This window comes from Castor canadensis, chromosome 12, assembly GCF_047511655.1.
Source record: "Castor canadensis chromosome 12, mCasCan1.hap1v2, whole genome shotgun sequence".
Taxonomy (NCBI): Eukaryota; Metazoa; Chordata; class Mammalia; order Rodentia; family Castoridae; genus Castor; species Castor canadensis.
Window position 1 is genome coordinate 21,322,428 of NC_133397.1, and position 27,745 is coordinate 21,350,172.

Below are 27,745 nucleotides of genomic sequence, written 5' to 3' on the forward strand. Positions count from 1 at the left end.
CTGTACAAATATGCCCAACCAAAAGGGTGAGTGAGAAGCTGAAATCCAGCCTGTGCTTCATTCTGGGCACTCACAGAACTGGGTCTTCCAGAGTAGGGTGGACCCCTAATGTTTCATTTTCATAAAGGCTCCTTATTGGCTACCAGTAATCCTGTCACTCAAACTTTATATGGCTTGAGATGGAATCTATTGGCTCCAGACCTTTTTCCCCTCCTGGTAGCCCATACCAGGTCCTCTCCCTCTCTGCTTCACATGATTCCCTTTTGGCACTGTGCCCATCTCATCTCCCAGCTGCCATCTTTCTCTTCAGTGTTTTATACGCCTCTTTGCATCTTTGCAACCATCACTGGAGTCTAGATGCACTGTTCCCAAACACCATTCCCATGGCCAACTGGTTAAAATCCATAAGCTTCCAAGAGATTGTCAGCGTGAGTGCTGAATGAAATCTGTATACAAGCTCCCCAGGTATTCATGCCCAGTCCTGTCCTAAACTCTGGACATCACATAACTAGATTATTCCCATAGTAGTTGTTCTCATCGCCATCTTTCAACTATCATAAATAAAACAAGAACTTTTTAGAAATGCCGTTCCCCAGGATTGCCCCTTATTTCAGAGTAGGTCTCAGTCGCGGTCTCTAATGCCTGAACATGCTAGAGCGAAGTTGGAAGGTCCCCAGGACCCTTTCTCTCTTGAGACTTTCTATCCCACCACTCAGGCCCTGACTGTGTTCCAGCCATGCCAATCTGGACAGTCCCCTCACTGCCATGTCCCATCCTTCACTTTTCATGTCATTGTGGTTTGTTTGTTTGTTTGGGTGATTTGGTTTGGTTTGGTGGTGCTGAAACCCAAGCCCTCATGCATGCTGTGTACGTGCTCCACCACTGCACTGAGCTACCCTGCCCCTATCCTGTCACTTTTATAAAGCCCTTTTGCTCTGACACTACCCCATCTGGTAATATAGTTATCTCCTTGTTGGTCATCTTCCTGCCATTTGTTTTCTGTTTACCCTCATTTTTTTGTGCACAGTGTCTTATTAAGCTGACAGTTTGAGGCACACTCACATACACCCCCTTGAACAAGCACTGGTTGCTCACCGTTGATACTCCTGGGTGAGGCCTTCTGGGTTTTATTTTGTTTTTTATTTTATTCATATGTGCATACAATGTTTGGGTCATTTCTCCCCCCTCCCCCCACCCCCTCCCTTACCACCCACCCCACCACCTCCCTCTCCCCCTACCCCTCAATACCCGGCAGAAACTATTTTGCCCTTATCTCTAGTTTTGTTGAAGAGAGAGTATAAGCAATAATAAGAAGGAACAAGGGATTTTCCTAGTTGAGATAGGGTAGCTATACAGGGAGTTGACTCACGTTAATTTCCTGTGCGTGTGTGTTACCTTCTAGGTTAATTCTTTTTGATCTAACCTTTTCTCTAGTTCCTGGTCCCCTTCTCCTATTGGCCTCAGTTGCTTTTAAGGTATCTGCTTTAGTTTCTCTGAGTTGAGAACAACAAATGATAGCTAATTTTTTAGGTGTCTTACCTATCCTCACCCCTCCCTTGTGTGTTCTCACTTTTATCTTGTGATCAAAGTCCAATCCCCTTGTTGTGTTTGCCCTTGATCTAATGTCCGCATATGTGGGAGAACATATGATTTTTGGTCTTTTGGGCCAGGCTAACCTCATTCAGAATGATATTCTCCAATTCCATCCATTTACCAGTGAATGATAACATTTCGTTCTTCTTCATGGCTGCATAAAATTCCATTGTGTATAGATACCACGCTTTCTTGATCCATTTGTCAGTGGTGGGGCATCTTGGCTATTTCCATAACTTGGCTATTGTGAATAGTGCCGCAATAAACATGGGTGTGCAGGTGCACTCTTGGGTATATCCCCAAAAGTGGTATTGCTGGATCAAATGGTAGATCAATGTTTAGCTTTTTAAGTAGCCTCCAAATTTTTTTCCAGAGTGGTTGTACTAGTTTACATTCCCACCAACAGTGTAAGAGGGTTCCTTTTTCCCCTGCATCCTCGCCAACACCTGTTGTTGGTGGTATTGCTAATGATGGCTATTCTGACAGGGGTGAGGTGGAATCTTAGTGTGGTTTTAATTTGCATTTCCTTTATTGCTAGAGATGGTGAGCATCTTTTCATGTGTTTTTTGGCCATTTGAATTTCTTCTTTTGAGAAAGTTCTGTTTAGTTCACTTTGTATGTTACTTGTTTTTTCTCTCTTACAGCCTTCAATATTCTTTCTCTAGTTTCTGTACTTGTTGTTTTAATGATGATATGCCGTGGGGTAGTTCTATTTTGATCTGGTCTGTTTGGTGTTCTGGAGGCCTCTTGCATCTGTATGGGAATAGATTTCTCTAGATTTGGGAAATTTTCTGTTATTATTTTGTTGAGTATATTATGCATTCCCTTTGCCTGCACCTCTTCTCCTTCTTCAATGCCCATGATTCTTAGGTTTGGTCTTTTGATGGAGTCAGTGAGTTCTTGCATTTTCTTTTCACAGTTCTTGAGTTGTTTAACTAATAGTTCTTCGGTTTTTCCTTAATTACCATTTCATCTTCGAGTTCTGAGATTCTGTCTTCTGTTTGTTCTGTCCTGCTTGATTGACCTTCCGTTTTGTTTTGCAATTCTGTTTCATTCTTTTTTCTGAGGTTTTCCATATCCTGAGTCGTTTCCTCTTTAATGTTGTCTATTTTTGTCTGAGTTCATTTATCTCTTTATTAATCGTGTTCTCTGTTTATACAGTGTTTCTATGGTTTCCTTTATTTCTTCTTTTGCTTTTTCAAATTCTCTATTTTTGTTGTCTTGGAATTTCTTGAGTGTCTCCTGTACATTTTGGTTGACCCTATCCAATATCATCTCTATAAAATTCTCATTGATTACCTGTAGTATTTCTTCTTTTAGATTATTCTTGTGGGCTTCATTGGGTCCTTTGGCATAGTTTATCTTCATTTTGTTGGAGTCTGGATCTGAGTATCTGTTTTCTTCATTTCCCTCTGGTTCCTGTACTAATTTTTTGCTGTGGGGAAACTGGTTTCTCTGTTTTTTCTGTCTTCCCGTCATTACCCTTGGTGTTGTTATTGTCCCTGTACTGTTTGCAATTAAATATTTTCTAGATTGTAATAATAACAATGGTGATATTTAGAATGGAAGGGTGAGAGGAGATGGAAAGCAAAGAAGTTAAAGAAAATGGGAAAAACAAATAAACAAGTAGAAAAAACAAAACAGAAACAAACAAAAAAGTTTCAAAGATATAAACAGGAAGAGATAGTGTACTGATCAACAGTAAGCTGAACAGGCATTATAGAGCAGAGAGAGGACTAAAAATTAAAAATTAAAAAAATAAAAATAAAAAATAAATAAATGAAAAAAAAATAAATAAATATCCAAGTTCAAATGCAATAAAGTTTCAGTCTTAATAATTTTGGTGTTCGTCCCTCAGCCTCCAATCCTGGAGATGGTGTCTTGGAAGTAGTTCTGTCTTTGTCTCATCAAAGGGGAAAAAAACTAAAAAAACCAAAACAGTAGAAAGTATCCCAAGTTCAAATGCAATACAGTTTCAGTAAGTTTTTCAGCATGCAGGTGTAGTTCGATTGTTGTCTCATCAAAGGTAGGGAGAGAAAAAAAGAGTCTGGAGACAGTTCTGTGAATGGCTATCTGTGGCTATGGCTTGCCTGCCCGCTGCTGTCAGCCTGCTGTTGCTGGAGGCTTTGTTTATGCAGATCTCAGGGGTGAGCTTAGCACTCACCTGGCCCTGCAGGCTTTGTTTACTCAGAGTTCTCCTGTGCACGACCACTGCTATAAGCTTTCCCCATTCCAAGCACACTGGGGGAGGTGACACTGCACCCGCTTTCTCAGGCCTGCATGTTTATTTACAGTTCATGTGGGAAATGGGCCTTCTCCCCTCTCCTGTGGAGTTTTCCTCCCACCGCCACTTTTCCAAGCTTTCCCACTCCTCGTTGCTGGGCATATGCTGCTGCTCCTGCCTTCTCCGGCCGGCCTCTTCGGCGCTCATGGCGCCCCACCCTCTTTGCTACGTATCTTTTTTGTTGTTATTGCTTATTTAGTTTCTCTTTTTTCCCTGGGTGGGGTGTCGGTCTGTCCAGGGGGCTATGCTGATCTGGCCCAGGGTTGTCTGTGGGAGTACCGCGTGCCGCTTAGCTCACCTTGTGGTCCGCATCTTCCCAAGCTGTCTGGGCACTGCCGTCTGGTGGTGGCGTGGGAGCCCTCCTGGTTTCTCCATTTAACATGAAGTGAAGATGCTATGCGCAGGCTGGAGGTGTGGAGGGCTCAAAGTTTTGCCTCTTCTCAGTGGTTTTTCCTGTAAGGTATATCTCCAGCATCTCTCCAAGATTTTACTTTATGAAGCATGCTTTCTGCTTCCTCCCTCTAGCCGCCATCTTGGAATTCTCTCACCTTCTGGGTTTTGTTTGTTTTGTTTTGTTGATTTTGTTGAGACAGAGTCTCACTATGTACTCCAGGCTGGCCTCAAATTCCCCCTGTAGCCCAGGCTGTCCTGGAACTCATGATCTTCTGCATGGAGGCCTTCTCAATCATCAAAGGCATTATTCTGCAATATGGACTTAATACTAAATATGTTTTGCTGCTATTGAATGCTTTGATGTCATATATGATGTGTCTATGCCAAATGACTTCAGTCAGAAGGTCCCCGTTATCACCTCACTAGAGGAGGTGTAATCAAATGCAGTCCATGTGCTCTGATTGTTGCCACAAGTGTGAGTTCTGATTCTTCAGCCCAGCTGCAAGTTCCTCCTCTATAGTCCTATGCCTGTTCATTAAGAGTACTTACTGAATCATCGTACCTGTGGTGGGAGTTCATCATTTGTGCCCTGAGCGACTGGAATGTTAGGTCCTAAGGTTTCCTGGCTCTTGCTCTCTCTGGTACTTTTAACACCTGATGTCCCTGTACACTGTCCCATTCAACTTCATGTCTTACCGAACTGTGCTGGTAAGTTGTCCAAGTGGCTGCTGGAGTGTCCCAAAACTAGATGCTGATGGCACCTAGGGCCTGAGAGGGAAGGAGAGGAGGCTGGGTTGGGAGATGTCCAGAAAGGATGGATACTTTAGACCCAATTTCCACTGGCTGTTTCTCCACATCTCCTTTGTACCTGGGAGAGACAGTGTTCCTAAACACGCCTGTCCTGACTCCTTCACAGGTATCCACAGGTTTCCAGTGCAACAATATGACGTCAGCCCTGCCTAGCAACTTCCTTGACCGCCTTCTCTCCACTGCCCTCATGGAAGATGCAGAAATTCGTCTTTTCGTCCTAGAGATTCTTATCAGTTTCATTGATCGTCATGGCAACCGCCACAAGTTCTCTACCATCAGGTGAACTTGGAGGTCTCTCCTCTAGGAGATATGTGATCAGGGAGAAGACCCTGATGGGGCCTGTCTTCTTAGCCTGTAGCTAATCTGAACAATTCAGATTCAGTGAGACCCACTAGGGAGTCGATCACTGACATTGACTGTGGGGTCCCACAAAGGGAGGAGAGACCAAAGGGCATTTGTGCCTAGAGAAGGGGAGTGGACTAGAGATTTCGGGAGGAAGAGCATGTACTAAAGGGAGTGTTCAGGTGGGGGGAAGAGGATGTAGTTACCAGTAGATCCTGAGACGATTTGGGAGGAACAGGGGAAAGAGAATAACCAGAATCAAAGATTTAAGAGAAAGGAACAGGAACTTTGGAACTTGAGAGAAAGTGGAGACTGGGCTGACCCAGGTCCAGTGGAGCACTAGAAGGCTGTACTGATATACATTGGGAATAAAGCCAGTGACCACATGTGAATTCAGGCTGGCCTCACACAAGGACTGGGGGGCCCTTCTATCCTCTTCCAGTACCCTCAGTGACATCTCAGTTCTGAAACTGAAAGTGGATAAGTGCTCCCGACAGGATACTGTCTTCATGAAGAAGGTAAGCATGCGTGACCTCGGCAGATCCCAAGTGAGCCTGCCAGCTCCCAGGTCGTGGCCAACCACTGCCCCCAGAGCCTACTTTGTCCCTCTACAGATATGCTTGGATATGTTTAGTCAGGTTAACCATCTGCCCCCTGGGTTCGGGGGCGGGGGGTGGGGGGTGGAGATAAAACCCATGGTGACATTCATTGCCAAGTCCGGAGCCAGAAATGCCCCTAAATATCCAGTCTGGGGTCATCGATTTGTTCTCCTAAAACCAGGTTTGGGCAATAGCTTGTTGGCTGGTGTCACTGGGCCCATTTGTCCCTAAACATACATTCCCACACATGGAAGTGCAAGTTCACTTCCACTGTCTGCCCTGTGAATGGACATAGGATATGTAACAGCCATCCAATCCCCCTTCGGATTGGTTTTCTTCCCCATTCTCCTCGCTTCTCCTGTCTTCTCCACCTACTCACTGCGGCTTTCCTCTGTCCCCACTCCCATCTCCAGCACTCCCAGCAGCTCTACCGGCACATCTACCTGAGCTGTAAGGAGGAAACGAACATACAGAAGCACTACGAGGCGCTCTACGGCCTGCTGGCACTCATCAGCATCGAGCTGGCCAATGAGGAGGTGGTGGTAGACCTCATCCGCCTGGTGCTGGCTGTTCAGGTGTGGCCTGGTGCGGGTAGGACATAGGGGTTAGGATCATGGGGTGGGTCCAGTCTGGCCAAATACTGAAAAGAGTACCGAGGAGCAGTTGCTTAACAGTTACTGTGGATTTCAGCCACGGTTTGGAAGAGGGTGTTCATGAAACCTCAGAATCTCATTCACTCCAGCCCTAAGTGACCCTAAAACAAAATTCTTTGTCTAATGATCCCTTGGTTCAAAATTGCCTTTGACACTTATTAAAACTATGTATTCCCTGAGCTGGAAAGTCAGAGTGTTCCAAGCTGGAAACCTGGGTGCTTAACAGGTCTCCTTGTGATTCATAGACAGTCAGCGTGGTTCTAGGTAGGGTCGGAGAGTTTAAGGTCTGCCTGAGTGGAAGTGTAGTTCCCAAGGTAGCTGGGGTGGGTCCTTCAGACCTCAAAGGCTGGCGTCTCCAGGTCCTGAAGTCAGGCGGGTATCATATTCCTGAATCAGCAATGGAGAGTCTTAGGCCTAGTGGCCTAAGTGCTAAATACTGCAGAACCAACCTAGCTGCCATAATTTTCTTAATTCTGCTTACCCTCAAGAGATAGAATTTGGATTCTTTTGTGTCCCAGTCCTCTGGTGAGTCCCATAGTTTTGTCAACTTAACATATGTCTAGCAAGCCAATTCAGTCCTCCAAGAGTCAGCTACAGTAAGGAGCAATGATGCGGATCTGGACAGTGAAGGTCACTGCAGCTAGAAGTGCCGAGTGGGGAGCCAAGGTCATTGCCTTTATGCTCAGTGAGTGGTTAAGGACCACTAGCTCATGGGTTGTTCCAAGGACCATTCCCTTCTGCTTTAATGAGGCTGACTTTTGTATCCCGGCAAGTTGTGGGGCTAATTCTGAGAAAGAATTTAGTCTAGAAAAATGAGTCACCTCTAGGAAGACTGGGGAGAAGTTGGGTGGAGGGTGAGAACTCCAGGGTAGGTCGTCAGTTAAAAGTCAGAAGGCCATCTGTGTTGGTACAGGACGTGGCCCAGGTCAATGAAGAGAACTTGCCTGCATACAACCGCTGTGCCCTCTATGCCCTGGGTGCAGCCTACCTGAACCTCATCAGCCAACTCACGACAGTGCCTGCCTTCTGCCAGCACATCCATGAGGTTAGTGTCCTCGTGGCCCTGATTGCTCAGGAGGCCCTCCTTGGGCTTGGGGTTCCCAGAAACCACTCTTCCTTAATTGTATCAGTACTGTACTTAGGCACTGAAGAAAACATGGAAGTAAGAACTAGTGAGTGCTGCAGGTGTCCCTGAAGTGGTAGAGTGCCTCCCTAGCAGGCGCAAGGCCCTGAGTTCAAACCCCAGTACTACTAAAAAAAAAACCTAATGACAGTTAGTTACATGAGGCAGCATTTCTTGCTGCCTGACTTGACAGAGCAGGGTGGGATCAGACACAAGGAGTATCCTGCACCTGCTTTCCCCTCGTCTTCCCTACTCATGGAGCACACAGTACACATCCCTCAGATCATGTGAACTAAAGTCGATAACAGTTTTGGGGAGCCATGTGTGGTAGTGCATGCCTGTACCACCACTGCTTGGGAACCTGAGGCTGGAGGATCACAAGCTTAGTGTCACTTTTAGCAACATAGTACGCCCTTTCTCAAAAAACCAAAACAAAAAATAATTTTTGCCATGAAAGATCTCAAATACCACAAAAACATGAGTAGACTAGTAAACATCCATCATGCAAAGGAAATACTTAAGAAGATTTTCTCACATTTGCTTCATCTAGCTCCTTTTCTTTTCCTTTGCTAAAACATTTTAAAACAAATTCCAGCTTTCTGCCTGTGTACCTTACATCATACATCAGTATGCATGACTAAAAATCAAAACAAAAAACACAACATGAGCACCTGCTCCATGACTGCCATGCTAGTCACATAGCTAACTCAATTTTCAAAGCTCCCTTGGTAATTGTCTAACACCCAGTCTATAGTCACGTGCTCTCAGTTGTTGCATAAACATCTTTTAAAGCATGCCAAAATAGTTATAGGAGAAATGATATGATGTCTAGGATTAACTTTAAAATATACAAGAAAAGCAAAATAAAAGAAATGCCAGGCCGGGCTTGGGGGCTTGGGGAAGGGTGCCATACCAATGTGCCAGACAACCCCACAGTTTTGGACCATCCCAGGCTCTGGGCTGATGAGGGAGTGCAAGAAGGGCAATGCTCAGATGTCCTGTTCATCAGAAATCATGGGATTGTTGCTAATTCCCCTGTGCACATCTCCGTGCAAACTCTTCCCCCACTTCTTGCCACCTTAGTAACTTTCATCATTTTTGTCAAAAATTTGCAAATGATACTGAGGAAAGCTCAAAGGGTCACTGTCTGTTGGCTGTTTTTACAATACTCAGCATTGGTGCAAACTATGCTCCCTTTCCACATGTTTGGGTAGGAAGCACAGAGAGAAGGCACAAGAACAGAAAACTACAGTCTCTTATGAGTGAAGTGCCCTGCACTTGGAAGACACTCAATGCAAAGGTGCCATGGATAGTGACAGCTTGAGCAGGCCACTGGGTCTGAGGGTAGCCTAGACCTGTGTTCTCACTTGAAAAGCCCAGCTGTATCACACTCCCCATGGAGGCCATAGGAGGGAGGCAACACTCAGACCAGGGTAGAGCTTATCCTGTCTAGGCTCTCATCATTTGATTCCACTCAAACTCCAGGTAATTGAGACCAGGAAGAAAGAGGCCCCCTACATGCTTCCTGAGGATGTGTTCGTGGAGAGGCCCAGGTGAGAAGAGCACTTGGGACATGGTGGCATATTCCCAAGATAGCTGAGCAGGAGGGTGGGCAGTTTGAGGCCAGGAGGGGCCGCACAACAGGAGACATGGGCTCCTAAGATCCAGGGTAGAGAGCAGGGAAAAGATATTTTAAAATAACAAAGAGTCTAACAGTAGGGCATAGCTTTCTAAATTGTGGCCCATCCATGCAATAAATAGCTGGCAGGCCGGACACCAGTGGCTCATGCCTGTAATCCTAGCTACTCGGGAGGCAGAGATCAGGAGGATCTTGGATTGAAGCTAGCCTTGAACTAATAGTTCATGAGACCCTATCTTGAAAATACCCAACACGGAAAAGGGCTAGTTGAGTGGCTCAAGTGGTAGAGTGCCCTGAGTTCAAACCCCAGTACCACCAAAAAAGCTGGTAAATAAGATCAATGATGTTTAGGAAGAATGTTTAATGTGAAATATACATTATATAATAGGTGAATAACATTGATCAAAGAGCAGTATGGTGGGGAAGGGGACATTTATGTGGGCAACTAAATGTATATGACTAAAGGATTCTACATAAATGTAAATTTATGGGTAACTCTGGGAATGTGCGGGTTTTCTTTTCCTTTGACTTCTTTTGTCATTTTGCATTATAAATGTGTTGTTTTTGTAGTAAGGAAAGTCACCAGGGAACCAGTCAAGATGCCCACAGTTTTACTTTGCCTCTTCCCTCCTTTGTTGTCCAGGCTGTCTCAGAATCTAGATGGTGTGGTGATTGAGTTCCTCTTCCGCCAGAGCAAGATCAGTGAAGTCCTGGGGGGCAGTGGCTACAATTCAGACAGGCTCTGCCTGCCCTACATCCCTCAGCTGACAGGTATGAGCCTGCCTCTGTCTTTTCCTGACCAGTTAAGGGCCTGAGGGTAAGGGACTGTGGACCCCTCTATCACCCACTATGGCATCTTTGATGTTGCACAAGAGCTGAAAGATACAGCAGAATTTATGGTAAGATCCTGATTTCCATGCTTTTCCTCCTCAGTGCAGGATCCTAGGTTGTAACTGGCCCACGAGATAGCCTGGTCCATGGATGGGGTGGTCCATTGTGCTGCAAAGAGCATTCATGGATTACTGAACCAGAGACACTGTTCTATACCTCTGTGTAATTTACTGCCTGAAAAGTCTTAGACAAGTCATTGGGCATCCCTGAGTTTCAATTTGTTTGACTATAAAATACCTGCCTTAGAGGATTGATGTGAGAGGCCCATGAAATACTGAAGGCAAAGGCACTATGTACACACTACACATAGAGTAAGTGCTCATGCTGTTAACAGGTGAGGCTTATGCAAGTTGAGATACTCTTTCTGGTACTAAGCAGCTTTTTTTTTTTTTTTTTTTTTTGCATCAGTGGTTGTAAAATCTTAACCCAAAAGAGCAAAGTATGTACCAAGCCATAGAGGACTGTGAACCAAACCAAGGCCAAAGGATAGGAGATGGGACTGGGGACTCAATCCTGGCTGCCTGAGGTTGTGAATCCCAGCTTCTGGGCTCTTCTTTTCCAGATGAGGATCGCTTATCCAAGAGAAAGAGCATTGGGGAGACTATTTCCCTGCAGGTGGAGGTGGAATCAAGGAACAGCCCAGAGAAAGAGGAGGTGAGTGTCTGTCACTGTCCTGGTGTAGCATCTTGTTGCCCACTGCTACAGGTACAGGCCCCTTTAACAACACAACACATTGAGGGTTACATGGAAATTAGTTTCTTAAGAAAATCCATTTTCTTACTTTTTCTCATCATATCTAGATATCATTGAAATTCCACCTGGAAAGATTTTAATGCCCCCACTCCCAAGAGAATGTCAAGAATCATTCTTGAAAGGCTTGCTGGTCTTCATTTTACACAGTGGGACGCTGTACTCCATGTTGGGAGTCAGAAGGCTTAACAGGGGAGAATAGCTTTCAGAGTCGTTCTTCCAGATTTTTCAGTAACATTCTTTCCCCCCTCCTTTTTTATTATGATATTATTGTTGTACTGGGGATACATTGTGGCATTTACAGCCCTCCGTCCTTCTCCTTTATCCTGCCCCTCCCAGTTTCTGGAATGGTGTCAACAGGTCTCATTTTTCCATTTTCATACAGAGTGTAGAGTATTTCTACCACATTCACCTCCTCCTACACCCTTTGTCTATATCTTCCCCCCAACAACCTTTATTTTAAAAACTTGACTTAATTTCTAAAGTCGTTTTAAGTTCATAGCAAAATTGAGAGGAAGATACAGAGACTTCCCATATACTCCCTTCCCACCCCAACATGTGAAGACCCCCCCATTCTCAATATCCACACCAGAGTAGTACATTTGTTATAGTCACTGAACAAACCATTATCACCCAAACCCATAGTTACATTGGGGTTCACTCTTGGTATTGTACATTCAATGGATGTGGACATGTAGCCAACATTACAATATCACGCAGAGTGTTCTCAATGCCCTAAAAATCCCCCGTGCTTCCCCTTCCATCCCTCCCTCTGCCCACCCTTGCCAACCGAGATTTTTAAAGAGAAAGCCTCAGCAGTACCTTAATGATCTCTTTCTCCCAGTCATGAATATCTAATTTCTGCTCAAATTAACTTATGATATCCCCCCTGCCTTTACCTCATTTCTTCTCCCTTAGGAGATAAAGCAGATGTATCTATGCGAGTAGAAATCATAGTGAAATACCATATTAACCCCCACCCCCACAGAAGAGAAAGAAATGGAGGGGCAGAGAGGAGAAAGGAGTAAGGAGGGTACTAGCTCATCACGCCTTTTTTTCCCCCTTTTTCTTTGACACTGAGGCTTCCCCAGATGTGATCAGAGCATGGAGATGTGTTTAGAGATCAAGATCAAGTCTCCCTCTAACAGACCTTCAACCACTTCATTCACTGGGGCAGACCAGGCCAGGGCTTTCAGAGCTCTTCTGGAATCTTCCTATGGAAGGCAGAAAGCTCCGAGTTGGACTAGTTGGAACAAAGTAGTGGTGAAACTGGGGCCCCTCTGAGGTCATTCCTGCTGTAAAAGACTGAGAACCTCCAGTGTACCCCACAGGATTAGCTGGCTGCTGTTCTGAGTTAAGAGACCCTGAAGAATTGTTGAGTTCAGGGAAGCTGAAAGAGGAGAAATCCTCATTTGGCTACCAAGCCACCTATATAACAGTGGCTGCCTGGGCCACCCATGTCAGTTCCTTCGCTGTTCTAGAGGTGGCTTAGCCTAGGGGTGGCCTGGTAGCTGATGGGTGGGTGTGAAGCCTCTATTCCATGCCCTCTTGCCATGCCACCCTGCTTCTCACCTTCAGCCCATCATGTCCATGCCTGTGGCCATGACTGTGGATGATAAATCAATGCTGGTGTGGTCAAATCCTAACCCGGTATCAAGCATTCAGGGCCAGTTACAGTTTGACTGGTCTCATCATGTCATTTGATCCTACTCCACCTTCTTAGTCGGGTGGGACTGCTTTCAGTCCCCAGTCCCCCTCCCCTGCTACACTCAGTCATCTCCATGTGTTTGCTAGTGCAGAAGGCCATGCTGGAGTCGCCCTGCCTCTCCACACAGGTGACCAGCCCAAGGTCCCTTTCCTCCATACACTTCTCTCTACTTGCTCTCCCCTGGTGAGCAACCCTTGTCTCTTATTGTCACCACCATATGGTTGTCTAGTGCCTTATGCTCATATTTGATTTTGGTCATTTTCTAACCATACGTGGATGGATGGATGGACATGAGATGAATCCTCAGAGTGAACCATAGATCTCTCTTGCTTAGGATTCCTATCCTGGCAAATTTTGCAATTTCTCCTGAGTGACCCACTTAGAGTCTACATGCAATAGGTGCTCACCTAGTATTCATTGAGTGTCTTTATCCCATATCTACACTTCCTTAGTCCTCAGACAAGTGTTTACTGAATGCCAAACAAATCAAAAAGTATACAACCCCATAAATTTTCACAAAGTGAATGTGCCCATGTCATCACACCCAGTCTAGGGGATGGGATGCTTTTATGGTCCAGAGCCCTGACTCCGTCCCAAGGAGCCACTAACCTGAGTTGTGACTCCTCCTGAATGTTATGTTGGTGACGTCATTTTCTTCTGTGTCTGCTTCTGTACTTAGTCTTCTGATAAAGAGATGGAACATGAGGAAACCATGAGTCTTGCCTCGAGAAGCTCATAGTCTGATGGGGAATTCCTGGAACTTAGTCCAAACTTCTTCAGTATTTTCAGTATAAGTCCTAAGGCATGGAGTTTTATTATTTCTACCTCTTTTCATAGGCTCTGCAAAAGTCTGAGAGCCTATGACCCAAGTGCTTGGACCAACCTCAGCAGTGAGGGCCCATCAATTATACTCTTCCATTTCTTACCTAAATTAAGACTCTGATCTCCTTAGTGGATAATTTAACATAAGTCTTTACAAATGATATTCAGTTCTTGAAGTTGAGGTTTGCAGTTATATTTGCTAACTGCCTCCGCTGGCATTCAGTAGTTTCTGTTATGTTCTCTGAGGATTAAAAAAAATTACATGGTGTTTTCCTTCCACAAGGTTTGATGGGACAGGCTTGAGCAGGGGACAGAGGATAGGGAATTCTTTTAGATGAGACTCAGGACTCTTCTGAGAATCTGGTGGGGCACCTCACTTGCTCCCCTCCATTCCTGCTGGGGGAGCTTCCTGAGATCCCAGTGGGAATGGAGTGCCCACGAAAACATTCTAACAAGCAAAGGGGCTGCCAGATAGCTGAGGAAGCTGGGCTACCTGTTTCCCTTCTCTGCCTTTCTGAGCATTTCTGTCCCCTTTCCAGCGAGTGCCTGCTGAGGAAATCACTTATGAGACACTGAAGAAGGCCATTGGTAAGACAGGGGCTCCAGGGGACTCTGGCTAGAGGGGAGGGCAGGGTTGGCTCCTGGATCTGTTGCCTTCCCTAGTGCAATTCAGCACTGACCTGGGGACAGAGGCTGGTGACTTCCTACAAACTCATCAGAGCCATCAAGATGGCAGCTCTTCTGATGGGGGCCAGTATTCTTTTCCCTGTGTACCCTGTATCAGGCAGTCCTTTTTCTACTAGTGACAGCTGCCTCTAAAAGTAATCAGTTGGGAGTTACAGCAGACAGCCAGTAATTTTGTGTAAATAATTCTCTTTTGTTCTGGGTAGGGGTAGGGGGTGTGGAGTTTGATGCAAATAAGTTGACCAGTGAAAGATACTCAGAACAAATCATGTTAGCATTTAATAAGGGCGCTAAGCCCTACAATGCAGTTATACCTCATGTGCTGGGTGACTGGGCCATGAAGTATTCTCATTAAGAGAGTTTTTCCGACTAATGACAAATTAAGCCTTTATGGACTTTCAATTAATCCTTTTTAAGTTTCTGTTCTCGTGAATGGTATTCTTTGTGTACCCACTGATTGCCTTCCTAAACTGAACACAGTGACCATAGTGACCCCCTAAGTCATTTTGGGTACCAAGTTCCATGTGGAAAGCCTTAAGCTAAATGGCCTCAGGCTGCTTTGTGTCATGCATCTGTGTTGACTTTCATGGTTTATCTGCCGTTTTGAATTACCCAAAGAGTACTAAAAGGGCCACCTCTCCTGAAGACCTTCTGTTTAAGGGTCCTAGTGGCAGTTCAGCTTCTTGGGCTTTAAAAACCAAAGGGTCCACCTAACTAGTTCTCAAAGTCATCTACCAGGAAAAGGTCCTGCTTCTCTGGGGCACCACACCCTCCCTGCCACTGTCCCTTCCTCATCAGCAGAAGGCAGAGTCTCTGAAGAGACTTTCATCTCCTTCAGCCCCTCCCCTTCCTTCCCAGTGGGAGGACCCAAGTACTAACCCAGTTCTCTATGTGGCAGTGGACAGCGTGGCGGTGGAGGAGCAGGAGCGTGAGCGGCGGCGACAGGTGGTGGAGAAATTCCAAAAGGCACCATTCGAGGAGATTGCAGCTCACTGTGGGGCCCGGGTGAGTGGGGCACCACATGGGGTGTCCAGATTTGGGTCCAGGGCAAGGCTGAGTTTAGAAGTCTTGGCTCTTTGTCCTCCAGAAATTAAAGTTTTGATTCCAGCACAGAGAATTCTGCTGTTTTCCCCAACAACCTGAACTGCACATCTCAGTAGTTTTCATGGAAGGAAGAAATTCTGACCCCAGGAGCACCAGACAGTCCAGTTATACTCAGTAGGGTCATGGTAGCAAGCATGCAAATTAAACAGCATGCCAGAATGTCTCTCACTTGTTAGCTTATTTTATTCTCGAGGTAACTCGGTGAGGTTGGTGCCATTATGCTCTCCACATTATGGTGTGATGGAGGAGGATACATGGCAGAGGAGAGGTGGTCAACACGTGCAGCAGGGCCCTCTTCCAACCAGGGGACCCCAGCAGCCCTCTGAAAAAGAGAGTTGAAAGACAGGCAGCCAAACAAGCAGAGATGAAGACCATGGTTGGACTTGAGGGAGGAGTTCAAATGATTCCAGAGGTTTTTTTAGGGCTTTTTTTTGTTTTTGTTTTTAGCTTTGGCAATTCTGAGGTTTGATCTCAAAGTATCACACTTGCTAGGCAGGTGCTATACCACTTGAGCCACCTCTCAGCCCTTCTTTGCTTTATTTTTCAGGCAGCATCTCAGGTTCTCACCTGGGACCAGCCTCAGACAGTGATCCTCTTACCTCTGGCCTCCCACATAGCTGGGACCACAGGAGTGTTCTACTGTGCTTGGGTTTTTTTATTGCAATGGGATCACCCTAACATTTTGCCTGAACTGGACTCTAACCAATTCTCCAGATTTCTGCCTCCTGAGTAGCTGGGATTACAGGTGTGAGCCACCATGACCAGTTTCAGGCAGTTCTTGAAACAAATCATATACAAGGATTTGTTAGCCACAGTGTCAGTCCTAGTGATGATGAAACATGATTGTGAACATTCAAAACCTACAACCAATCTTTTCTCTCAATAAAAATACATGTAATTTTAGCCAAGCCTGGTGGTTCATTCTTGTAATCTCAGCTCCTCAGGAGGCAGAGATTGGGAGGATCACAGTTTGAGGCCAGCCTGGGCAAAAAAGTTAGCAAGACCCTATGTCATCAAACAAGCCAAGTGTGGTGATCACAGCTATATGAAAGGTATAGGGAAAAAACTCATGGTCCAGGCTAGCCAGAGCAAAAAGCAAGACCCCATCTGAAAAATGACTCAAATAAAAAGGGCTGGGGACTTGGCTTAAGTGGTAGAGTAACTGCTAGCAAGTACGAGGCTCTTTGTTCAAACCCCAGTATTGCTTCCTGCAACAACGTAACTTCTAAAATTTTAATATATAATATATATTTTTGTTTGTTTTTGTTCTTATTTATGAGACAGAGTCTCTCACTATGTAGCCCAGGCTGGCCTTGAACTCATAAGTGCTGGAAGTACAGGCTTGCACCACCATGCCTGGCTTATTTTCATTTATGTATATAATATTTGCACATTTTATATCTATATAAAATGTAGGTTTTCCTGATTCAGTGTTCTCCTAACTTCCCATCCCACCTTGAGAGGTAGACACTGCCCACTGCAGGGCCGAGTTGAGGCTCAGTTAGTGGACATGTGGGAATTAAGGAAAGATCTGGCTGTAGCTTAAAGACTGCAGCCCGTGACCAGCAGACCCTACCTTCCCATGTTCAGAAGCAAGGGCGTCAACTCAAGGTCCTCCCTGGTGTTCCTGGCCCTCTGCCCTGTCCCCAGCCAGCGTTTGAGGTAGCTGTCCCTGATATGAATCCACAGTCAGGGTCCAAAAGACAAGTGCTGGGAACAAGTTTGTACCTGCTTTCCTTCCACAGTTGGTACTACAAGGTCCCTGCCAAGTGTCCCTTGGACAGGTGGATCTGTGAGATGACCAGCAAGTGTTCGGGAACACCCCCACTCATTTACTCTCTGTTTGTGTCTAGGCATCCCTGTTGCAGAGCAAACTCAACCAGATCTTTGAAATCACCATCCGGTAAGTCACAGCTCTGAGCTGGCATCTGCCCATTGCCCTGCATTGGGTCTTCCCTCTACCCACGACCTCTGTCCCCAGGGCTGGAGTCAGCCACCTAGATGAGGAAACAGAGATCAGAGAGAGAAGCAGGCCAGCTCAGTGAGGCCTCGAAAGGGCCAGAGGTCCTGGGCCACTGTCCCAGTCTGTGTGTCCCAGCAGTGTGTCACTGTAGAGCCTGCTGAAAGTCTCATTGAGTGATAGATTCTAGAACAACCTGGGAGCCCATGAAGTGGCAAGGTCTCTGGTTCCTATGCAAAGAGAAACCTAAATCAGCTGCACAGGAACAGGACCCCAGAATTCCTGCTGCTTCATGCCTTTCTCTGCCATGTGTTCCACCCCTCCGCCCCACAGGCCTCCTCCCAGCCCATCAGGAACCATCACTGCAGCCTATGGCCAGCCGCAGAACCACTCCATCCCTGTCTACGAAATGAAGTTTCCCGATCTGTGCGTGTACTGAATTCCAAAAGATGGAGGACCTCAAAGGAATGGGTTTTGAGGGAGGACTTGCCCTCACACTCACCTCTACCATGTGGAAATTCAGCTGGATCTCTGACACCTTGGATGATAGCGCCTTTCCAGCTAAGCAAAGGTGGAGCTCCCAGGCCTCCTCTGGTCCTTCATTGCTCTCCTGCCTCCTCCTCATCATCCCTGACGGAGCTCCAGCCACCAGCCTTCTGGGGCCAATAAGCATCTCATCTGCACCTTCTGTTTTGTGTCATCCAGGGACATAGAGTCATGGGGTATCTCCAGAGGGAAGTTGAGAGGCCTAGAAATTTCCCATCTGGTATGTTGGATGAATGGCTGCCATTGGGGTTACATCTATGAGGGCTTGTTGGCCACCTCCAGAGGAGGGAGCTAGATGGAGACTTGGTTGGTCAAAGGAAGCCATTGATGACACTTATAAAAAAGTGTGGGAGCTGGAGATGGTGGCTGCTTTCATCCCTAGCAGTCCCCCTCTTCTCCCATTCAAGTCTTGTGTCTCTCTTCCACTCTTGCTCACCTTCCAGTTGTCTGGTTTTTTGTTTGTTTGGGTTTTTTTTACTACTGATGAATGTTGAACCCTTATAACAGGAACTGGGGATAGAGAAGTGGAGGTTGGGCAGCAGCGAAGATAGAACAAAGGACTGGCAGACCCAGGGATAGGGAGAGGCTGGTTCTTCCAGCCTGGGCAGCAAGCATCACCCAAGACCTGCCTCCCATCTCAGGCACAAGGGCAAGTTGTGTCCCTGTGTAGATTCCTCACCTCCTTTGTTCTGAGGGGCTTGTGGTGGCCCTCTTGTGGTTCTCTGACTTCTTGATATTTCTCTAAGTTGCTTGAGAAGGACTGGGGGCATGATTTAAGTGGTAGAACACCTGTCTAGAAGCATGAAGCCCTGAGTTCAAACCCTAGGAGCACCAAAAGAAAGATAAAAAATGTGGACTCTTCAGCTGACTGAATTACCATCTCTTTGATGTCTGTCTTCCAAGGACCCCAGAGTGTTTCTGCAGCCTCTGGGTTGAGGGAAGGCACAGCATATAGTACTTGGTTCTGGATGACTGAAAGAGGGAGGAGGCACAGAGCCCCCGCAATCTGCCCATTAGTTCCCATGGAAGAGGCTTCCAGCCCGAGCGTTTCCCCTGCGTGATTTATGAGAGCAGCTGACCCAGGGACCAGTTGGGGCACAGAAATAGCTGCTAGCTGCTCTGTCACACTTCCCTTTCCTGACCCCTCCTCTCACAGCTATGCCGCGTGGTCCAGCATAACCCTTTCTTTTCTTTTCAGACTTCTTATAACTTTTCTGAGCTGACATAACTCATTTGACCATTTGGATTTCTTGACCCCATGAAATTGAATTCCTTTTTAGGGTATAGTTTTAGGCAATGGGCCAGAAGGGAGCTGTTTCTGCTAATGGAGGGGAGGCAGCTTCTCAGGACACTCCCAAGTCACCCCCTGCACACAGCCCTGCACAGATGCCTAGTGAGAGCCTGACTGTTGGGACAGATGGGTGCATTTTCCAAAATGGGGACAAACTTAACACATGCAGTTCCCTTGCATGTGCAGTAAATATTGTGGGGAGGGGACTGTCTGCCCCTCATCCCTCCTAGTTTGCACACTTTGGATGCAGCTGTAAGCACCTCCTAGTGCTGTGGGTGCTTGGTTCCCGCATGGCCTGTGTGATCACAGGCGCCAAGGGTGAGGTCCTGCTCCTCCTCGGTTTTTTGGCTATTTCTGTGGCTTTTGTCTTATAACTACCCAACTTTACAAGCATGGACTTAGATTTCTCTTGCATATCTCTTTATTAAGAAACTAAGTTTAAAATAACTTTAAAAAAAACTAGATGACAAATAATCTTTGGAAGAAACTTTAAAGAAAATCTAAACCTTGAACTACAAATGCATCTTTCCTCACCAGATCATACCATCTTTTACCCCATGCTTGGCATTGACAGAGACCTTCGGTTTCTTGTTCCCAATGTGATGTCAGGGTCTTTCTCCCTCCCACCCCCATGGCAGCTTCATTCTGAGCACTGCCTGTGGGGCCCCGGTTCTGGGACATGGGAGTCACTTCCCTGGAGTGTCTTTCTAAAGTTGGCACCAGAGCCAGAAACCTGCAGGTCTGCTCAGAAGCTTCTGTCCCTCCCCGCTTCTGGGAATAGAGAGGAGAAAAGGGACAGGGCTCCCGTTTGGCAGACTCAACTGCCACTCCCTTTTTTCTCCAGGGCAGCTTTTTCTGTACATCACACTGCTTAGAGAGACATGCCACTTTTGGAGATCTGGCCCTTTCTTACAAGCCCTCTTCTCCATTTCCATCTAAATCCATACTCAGTAGAATATTGGATTGCCCGCTGACACAGAGTAGAATCTGGATCCAGGCCAAGTATGCCTCTGAATTGAAAGTTTAATGTGTTAACTTAGAAAATGAAATGGTGAACACAGCAGTTTCCATCACAAGGCCTGAGAGGCAAAGTAGAGTTGGGTAGGATCTAGAGGGAGGAACCTGGGGCCTGGGGTCCCCACACCCTATTTCCAAGCCCTGTGGCATCTGGCAACACTGTTTCATGCCCCTCTTTGCTCCCCTTCTCTGTTGTGAGCTTGAGCCAAGAGGAGCCGCAGGCCATTCAGACTAACTGCTCCCAGAAACCACCAAGGGCTCTGGCTTTGTGGGTAAGGGGTTGGCATCTTACAGATAGAACTTAATAAGCACGAATAATCTAAGGTTTGGAAGTTCTGTTAACTTGGTTGAGTCACAAATGTACACAAGAAGCTGACAAGTAGAGCCTAGAGGTGGCTTCAGTTTTCCTTGCACTGGGATCTCTAGTGCCCCAGGCCTGTTCTCGTTTTCCTCTCTCTTTGAAGAGTAGAATAAGTGGTTTCTTGATTCCTAAACAGCCTCATCACTAGAGAAGGAGCTAGAACAGAAGAACCAGAAAAGTCCTCTGATTCTCCTCTGTCTAGCCCCTACCCACAAATACAAAAGGATGAGCAGAGGGACAGGTGACTGCACTCAAACAGCACAGTGTCATGAATGTGAAGCTATTTGCCCTGACTGTTCCAGGTCCCATGGGCACATTTCAACTGGAATAGGAGTCAGGACAGCCCTAAATTCCCTTTAAATGGCGACCTACAGGCTTCTTTGGGGCCCCTAGGTCACAGTGCCTTCCACATGCAATTCTACTGTCCCAGCCTCCCTACCCGCTACAGAAAATGCTGTTGCGAAGCCAGGCAACTTTTCTCAGTTCCTCCTCACAACCAGAAAATGGCAGTGACCAGCTCCCACTGGAGCTTGTGGGAAGGGTGAGACCTGGAATGCTGGGCTGAGCTTAAAGGCAGACAGGGAGGTAGAATCACCAGAGCAGGTCATGCCTGCTTCCCGTGACCCTGCCCCTTGCGAGCAGGCCCTGCTGAAACAAGGCATCCTCCTTACATCCGGGGAGAAGGTTCAGCCGGCATGTTGCCTCTTTATCCCACTAACCCTAAAAACTCTGGTTACTGTGGCCCTTTACCCCAAATTGCGCCCAGTCGACAGGAAGAGAGTCATGGTGGGCCCTGCCTTGGAGCCTGGCAGGAAGAGCTTTCTGTCCTTGTTAACTTTCCTTAGCACCAGCCTGACTGACCAGGGTGGGTGTCACAGGGCCTCCCAAACCCAGCACCTTCTCCTTATCTGTGACGGTTGATCTGGAGTGTGGAATGCAGAGTTGTAAATCCACAAATGCTGCAGCCCATGCATTGTAACGTGTCCATTCCGACCTTCGTGACCTGAGTGCCCTGTGCGTGCACCCTGTGCGTGCATGTGTGTAATGTAGTTTGTAGTTGCAGATATATGTATATAATAGCTGACATATTTATATGTGAGTGCAGAATTAGTGCCTGTGGCAGTTTTCTGTATTTTAAGTGTATTGAATCAAACTTGTTTTATTTTTAGGGAAGGGAGGGCGAGAGGGGAGTGTGGGAGCGTAGGAAGAACTCTTAGCAAAGTCATTCTTTAGAACTACTAGTTGTAATTTCCCAATGAGCCTTCATGATGCCCTTTGCAAATAAATGTTAATGTTGTCACCACATGGCTGTTTGATTTCTTTAAATGGTTTTTTGAGATAAAAACAGAATCTTAAAATACCAACAGTATACTGCTGACATTTAGCCACCCCCACCGACCACTTACCTGGCTCAGAGGAAAGGATGTGGGGGAGAAGATGCTACCAAGGCGGAAACCAGGACTCACCACATGGGAGCATCCTGAGGAAGGCCCAGCCCATTCTTCATTCTAACTCATTTCCTATAACCTACATTGGGAAGACTTTAAGAATATGTCTGATCCCCACACACCAGGACTTCCCAGGGTGCATTCTGTATTTTCTCGTGTCGTGAACTCCACAGCATCAAATGTAGGGGTGGTAACGTTAAGTGCCACACACAAATGTTTCTCATCTGGCTTTGATGCACACCATGCACTGATACGTGTAATACAACTGACAAGTATGTATAAATCCCTCATGAATCCTAAGTATGTGACTGCAAACCTGCAACCCCAGCATTCTGAAAACACCACAAGGAGGCAGAAGAAACACAACACCTGGCTTCTGCCCTTCAAAGCATGGTAGAGGACTAGATACATGCACACAGCAAGACGTGCCCAAGTGCAGAGGCGGCTCACTACAGCAGGCGTGGCTGGACAAGAGCACGACTTGCCCAATGGAGGTGGACTTGGCCTGGGTTGGTGTTAAAAAAGGCAGCATTTGGAATGGTGGGGGAAGGTGGGCATTCCAGACGGTAGAGAAGGGGAGAGGAACAGTGAGACCAGTAGGCATGAAGCAGAGCCTTCATCTGGAAACAGGTTCGTAAGGAGAGTGAGCCTGGTTGACTGTGCCCTACATGCCTTCCAAAGTAGTTTGCAAATGATGGAAAATTGTGGGGGGAGAGCACTGTTTTGGCTTGTGAGCCAAGGAACGTGGGAGAAACAAGCTTTTGTACACATTAATATCAGTAATTAGTGTATGATGGGCTGGAAAGGAGAGTAACTGGAGACCAGCTATGATAGTATGATAGAGAGACAGATGACTAAGAATGAAGAGAAAGGCTGATGTAGGGCAGTACAGGAGCTGGAACACAGGAAGGGGGACATCAAGGCTTGAGCCTGAGGGAACGAAGCATCTGTGGAGACTGTATTAACACAGACGTGTGCCTCCGTGGGCGTGTGTATATAAGAGCACGGGTGAGAATGTGTCTGTGACTAGCCAATTGGAACTGATAGCAATTCTCACACTTGACCCCTCCGTTATAAAAGGATAATCACACCCATTTTCTCCTTTAATCCTCACCATAGTCCTCATACAAGTGAGGAGTAGATGAACTAAATCTTGAGAGTTCAGGACTTGCCTAAGGTCACAGAGAAATGGAAAAGTGTGCCCACAGTGTCCTGCGAGACAGCCCAGGGAGGCTTCCCAGAGGCGGGCAGGCCTCAGAGGGGTGCCCGCTGGCTGAGACCCTGTGGTCACTCCCGTAGGCTTCCTGCCTTTTGGCACACCTACCTTAACAGTCTTTTTCACCCAATGGAGGAGTGGAAAATGTAGCCATCCTAGGGGCATCCAAACCACTTGGGTCTCCTGAAGACCCACGTATTGGGTGAAGGGGGTGGCTTCTTTCCACTCTAGCTAATGAAATACCACTTTGCCAACGGAAACAGCTATGTCCCCCCGTAATGCTGCTCTTGGCTGGTGGGAGTGTATTGTCCCTTTATCCACCCGGCCTACAGTCAAAGTCAGGGTCGGCTGTGAAATGGAAAAGGTTTTATTTCCTAACTACAGGCAGCTCTACAAGGCTGAGTGCCTGCGGCTACCTCGGCCCCCGCGCGCTGAGGTCGGCCACGCAGCGAGGGCCGTGGCCCTCACTGGCCCTTCCTGTGGGCGTTCTTGACGATGGCGTTCTTGAACAGCGTCACCAGCGGCGTCTGGCTCTTCTCCGCCGTCATGAAGCCGCCGTAGCGCTTGTCCTTGGGCGGGCTGCCCCAGCGGAAGTGCTCCATGCGGTAGGGCCCGTCGTCCTTCTTCTCGGCCTCGAGCTCTGGCTCCAGGCCGTACTCCACATCGGGGCCGTCGAGGCCGTCGGACGCCACCTCGGGCCGCCCTCCGGCCAGCTCCCTCTTGAACTCCAGAGGGAAGGCCTCGGCCGACTCGTCCTCGGCGCCATTGGGGTACACCTTCACGGGGCGCCACTTCTTGCCCACCGGCTTGCCCCAGCGGAAGTGCTCCATGGAGTAGGAGCGCTTGCCCTCACGCGGGCCGGGAGCGCCGCCATCGCCTCCGCCCAGTACCGCCGTCTCCTCCTCACGCTTCTGCCCGGCGCCGCCTCCGCTGCTGCCGTTCCGGCGGCCAAAGCGGTCCCAGCGGAAGTGGCCCATGACGTACTTCCGGGGGTTCTCGGCCAATGGCTGCTCGTCGCCGTTGCCTGGGAACACAGGCGTCTCGGCCGAGAGGTCGGCCTTGCAGGCCCGGATGCACTCCTGGAAAACAGCGCGAACCCATGAGACCGCCGTGCCCCGCACGTGGGCCGCGCGGTCCTCTAGGCTCTCGTGGACGTCTTCCTGCTCTCCTTGCACGTGCCCTCTGTTGTCCCTGCACCCTTGCATAATTCTGCCCGGCGACGACAGCAGAAACGCCATCCCGCTCGCTGGTTTACCTGGCCATCCTCCCATAGCTTTCGTGAGCGGTCTTACCATTACATGCCTCATGTCTGTGAATTGCTCCCCAAAAAGCAAAGAGGCGGTTCTTGTTGGCATTTAATACTGAGTAAATAGATACAATCCGGCTCACGTTTGGAAGAGAATTACAAGGGATAAACGTCTGGCTTTCTAGGCCCTGTATTTTCAACAATTCCCCAATTTTACCCCAGTGATCTGAAAACCTTCGTGTCCTACCCCAACCCTATCCTTGCACCATGTCTCAAAACTCTCTTGCTTCCACTGGGTCATTTTCTCTGCTTCTTATGAGTTTTCTGAACGGATCTCCTTGAGCCTTCTCCCATCAGTGTACTTTCGAACAAGATAGTTCATCTCCCTGTCACCTCATTTTGACTGAAAGGAGCGGGGAAGCCAAAGTTATTTCCACTGCACATGCCATGGAGCTGCTGTCTTTACTCCCTGATCCCAGAGGACTCCAGGGTGTTACATATTTGTTAGGAAATGAACCCATAGGCTGCAGCTTTGAGTTTTTCGGTTGCTTGGGAATGACAGAGAAGAAAACAGAATACACCCACTTACTCAAATTGGGAATTTTCTATTCTGGGAATTTAGAATTATAATAAGGCAGAATGTTAACAGCGAAAAATAAAAACAATATAATTTAAGCTCCTCCTCCCTTGGATACATAATGAAACAGGAGGCTCAGAGAGATGAAAGGAACTGATCAAGGTCGCCCAGCTCACTAGTGACAGAAGGGCATGGTATCCTATGCACTGCCCCTGGTGAAGTCTCAACAGGACAGGCTGTGCAGTGAGTAGGTGTCTCAAGAATCTCTTGGATCTCTCTGCACTGGAACTCAGAATCCCTCAGGCTTCTGATTTCTATTTTATATTATACATGGGACCTGCTCTGTGACTTGAAAGAAGCCTCTCCCATCACCTAAACTCATTTCTCCACTGATAAAACACACAGAATGTAATGATGCATGTTCCACTCATTTGGCAGGTACTAGGCACACACACACATGCTTATGCACGCACACACACACATACCTGTGGTGACCTTGAAGGAGCTCCAGCCCTGGCAAAAAGAGCCTTTACGTGTTTCTGGAAAGGCTAAAAAGGAACTTAGCAAAAGGCCAGCCCTCCAGAAGAGGCACATTTGGTACCAGTTACTAAAAATAATGGTCCTTTTGGGGCTGGAGGTGTAGTTAAGTGGTATAGTGCTTGCCTATTATGTGTGAGGTCCTGGTTCAATCCCCAGTACTGGGGGAAGGGGGCCTTGATTTTTCCTACTCCCTAAAGAAATGTTTTTTAGAAATACCTATCTAGTTTTGCAATTGATATTCGATAAAAGGATAAGAAATATGGAGTAAAAGTGGTAAGTGATATGAGGCTATTTGAAAAGGGATAATTTGAGGTCTAAGAGGTTGAAAGTGGAGGACTAATTGAAGGAGCAATTATCATCGACATGTCACTACCTCTAAATGGTTTAAATGGATTGGAATCTCCTTAGAAGACAGGTGGGGAGTAAGAAAATCAAGCAGAAGCTGTGAACCAGATCCATCTCTCTGCTCTTTTCTCCTCTCATTGGCCAAATTCTGACTTCATGGCAAAGTTCTGCTCCTGCCCTGGGTTATCCCAATCCCCTTCCAAATGCCCCTTTCTTTTGAGATGTCTCAGCCCCAGTCCCATCTGATGCCCAAACCAAGTGGCATCCATGGCCCACATACCAGCAGGTTGCTTTCCGTGGTGAGGTCCTGACACTGGCTGCTCTCCAGGCACCAGCCACGCACTTCCATGGAGGCCTGAAGCAGCAAGACCAGCAGCAGGGCCCCTGAACGACTGCTGCACGACCTCGGCATCTTCCAGGTGTAGGCTGAGGCTCTGCAGAGGCAAACAAGATTGGTGGGACCCCTGCAAGTTGCAGAACAATGTTGGCCAGTCACCAGGAAGGACCGGGAGCCAACATTAACAACACCCACTGCGCAGTCCAAGGCTTTTTGAGGACAGAAGTAGAGCTGTGGAGAAGTGAGATATGCAAGGTGGAGGCAGGAAGGGGGATAAGACGTGGGGAAACTATGGGAAATTTTCCCTCTATCTCCTGTTAAAACTAGACCCCTAAAGAGATCAGGGCTGGAAGCTGTTTGAGGGATCACTTGCTCCAGTCTCTCATTTGAGAGATGGGAAGATTGAAGCCCAAGAGAGATACTAACTTTCATATTCATGACCAGGTAAGGCTAAATTCTTCTGCTTCTAGCCTGTTGCTTTCTTATTTCTCTGTCTGGACAAAGCTATAGTTCTCCAAATGCAAGGGAGTAACTTGAGAGAGACAAAGGACTGAAATTCTCGCTCAGGATGGTCTTTTTCCCTCCTCCTCCACCAGAATCCTGTCGTTCCTCCAATACTCTATTTCCCATGAATATTAGATTCGCAAAAAGGCAAATAAAACTGGTCCATTTAGTCCAGATTTCAGGCAACTATTTGTCCTGTACACAAATCACTCAGGTGATATCATTTCCCAGACCCAATAACTTTAGAGAGATTTATTTTTTGTGATGTTGGGAATCGAACCCAGGGCCTTGATCATGTTAGGCAAGCACTCTGCTACTGAGCTACATCCCAAGCCTTTTAAGAGATTTATTTTTTAAAGCAGATCTCAATTCTCTTTAAACTGGCTCATCTTCTGACACATTACATGTCAGACCTCTTGTTCTCTGGATCTCACAAATAGCTGGACTTGTCAGAGGTGTCAGAGGAAAAAAAAAAAAAAGATGGACAAAGAGACTGGAAGGGAGCTACCTCCAGTGTGAATGGCTACTGGAGATTCTATTGGAGAATCCAGGGAGCACCTCTGGGCACATGGTGTGGTCAAGAGGCCGGGGTGCAAGGCAGAGAGAAACATCCATAGTGTCTTTGTCCCCAGGTGCCTAGTCCTTTCTCCAGCACCCCTACCTCTTAGACTACCATGTTCCCCTCACCCAGATGGGCTCCTGAAACCACCCAGTCTGTAATCAGCTCACTACCAACTCTACAATCATTTTGGATTTCAGGAGATCTTCTCCACCAGCTGTTAGGGAGAAATTTAATTGGATGAGAAAATTAATTCACATTAAGGTGTGGATGACTAAGTGTCTTGTCACACTCCTAATGAGCATTTTCATTTTAAAATAAGTTTGCCTAAAAGAAATCTCTCATTTGAGGAGGCGTGGGCCAAATCTTTTTTGGAGGGGAGGCTTTGGAAGTGAAAGTCCTC

At 47.1% G+C, this 27,745-nt stretch overlaps 2 protein-coding genes across 7 annotated transcripts in view; one reads left to right on the forward strand and one right to left on the reverse strand.

The window, feature by feature from the left end:
• Window positions 1-21,890, forward strand: part of Efr3b (EFR3 homolog B) — an 82,096-nt gene extending 60,206 nt beyond the window's left edge. For all 6 annotated transcript variants that reach the window (XM_074049308.1, XM_074049306.1, XM_074049307.1 and 3 more), the window contains 11 exons: window positions 5,187-5,359; window positions 5,865-5,940; window positions 6,435-6,596; window positions 7,588-7,719; window positions 9,283-9,350; window positions 10,080-10,207; window positions 10,890-10,981; window positions 14,147-14,195; window positions 15,190-15,296; window positions 17,249-17,298; window positions 17,689-21,890. In XM_074049308.1, coding sequence (XP_073905409.1) covers window positions 5,187-5,359; window positions 5,865-5,940; window positions 6,435-6,596; window positions 7,588-7,719; window positions 9,283-9,350; window positions 10,080-10,207; window positions 10,890-10,981; window positions 14,147-14,195; window positions 15,190-15,296; window positions 17,249-17,298; window positions 17,689-17,794 — 1,143 coding nt within the window. In that variant the 3' untranslated portion in view covers window positions 17,795-21,890. The remainder of the gene's footprint in view (window positions 1-5,186; window positions 5,360-5,864; window positions 5,941-6,434; window positions 6,597-7,587; window positions 7,720-9,282; window positions 9,351-10,079; window positions 10,208-10,889; window positions 10,982-14,146; window positions 14,196-15,189; window positions 15,297-17,248; window positions 17,299-17,688) is intronic.
• A 1,695-nt stretch (window positions 21,891-23,585) lies between these two features.
• Pomc (proopiomelanocortin) lies at window positions 23,586-26,355 on the reverse strand. The gene is made up of 2 exons (XM_020162623.2): window positions 26,223-26,355; window positions 23,586-24,313 (listed from the first exon to the last, which is right to left on the reverse strand). The coding sequence occupies exons 1-2, from the start codon at window positions 26,352-26,354 to the stop codon at window positions 23,699-23,701; spliced, it is 747 nt and encodes a 248-aa protein (XP_020018212.1). The 5' UTR covers window position 26,355; the 3' UTR covers window positions 23,586-23,698.
• Window positions 26,356-27,745: the final 1,390 nt, after the last annotated feature.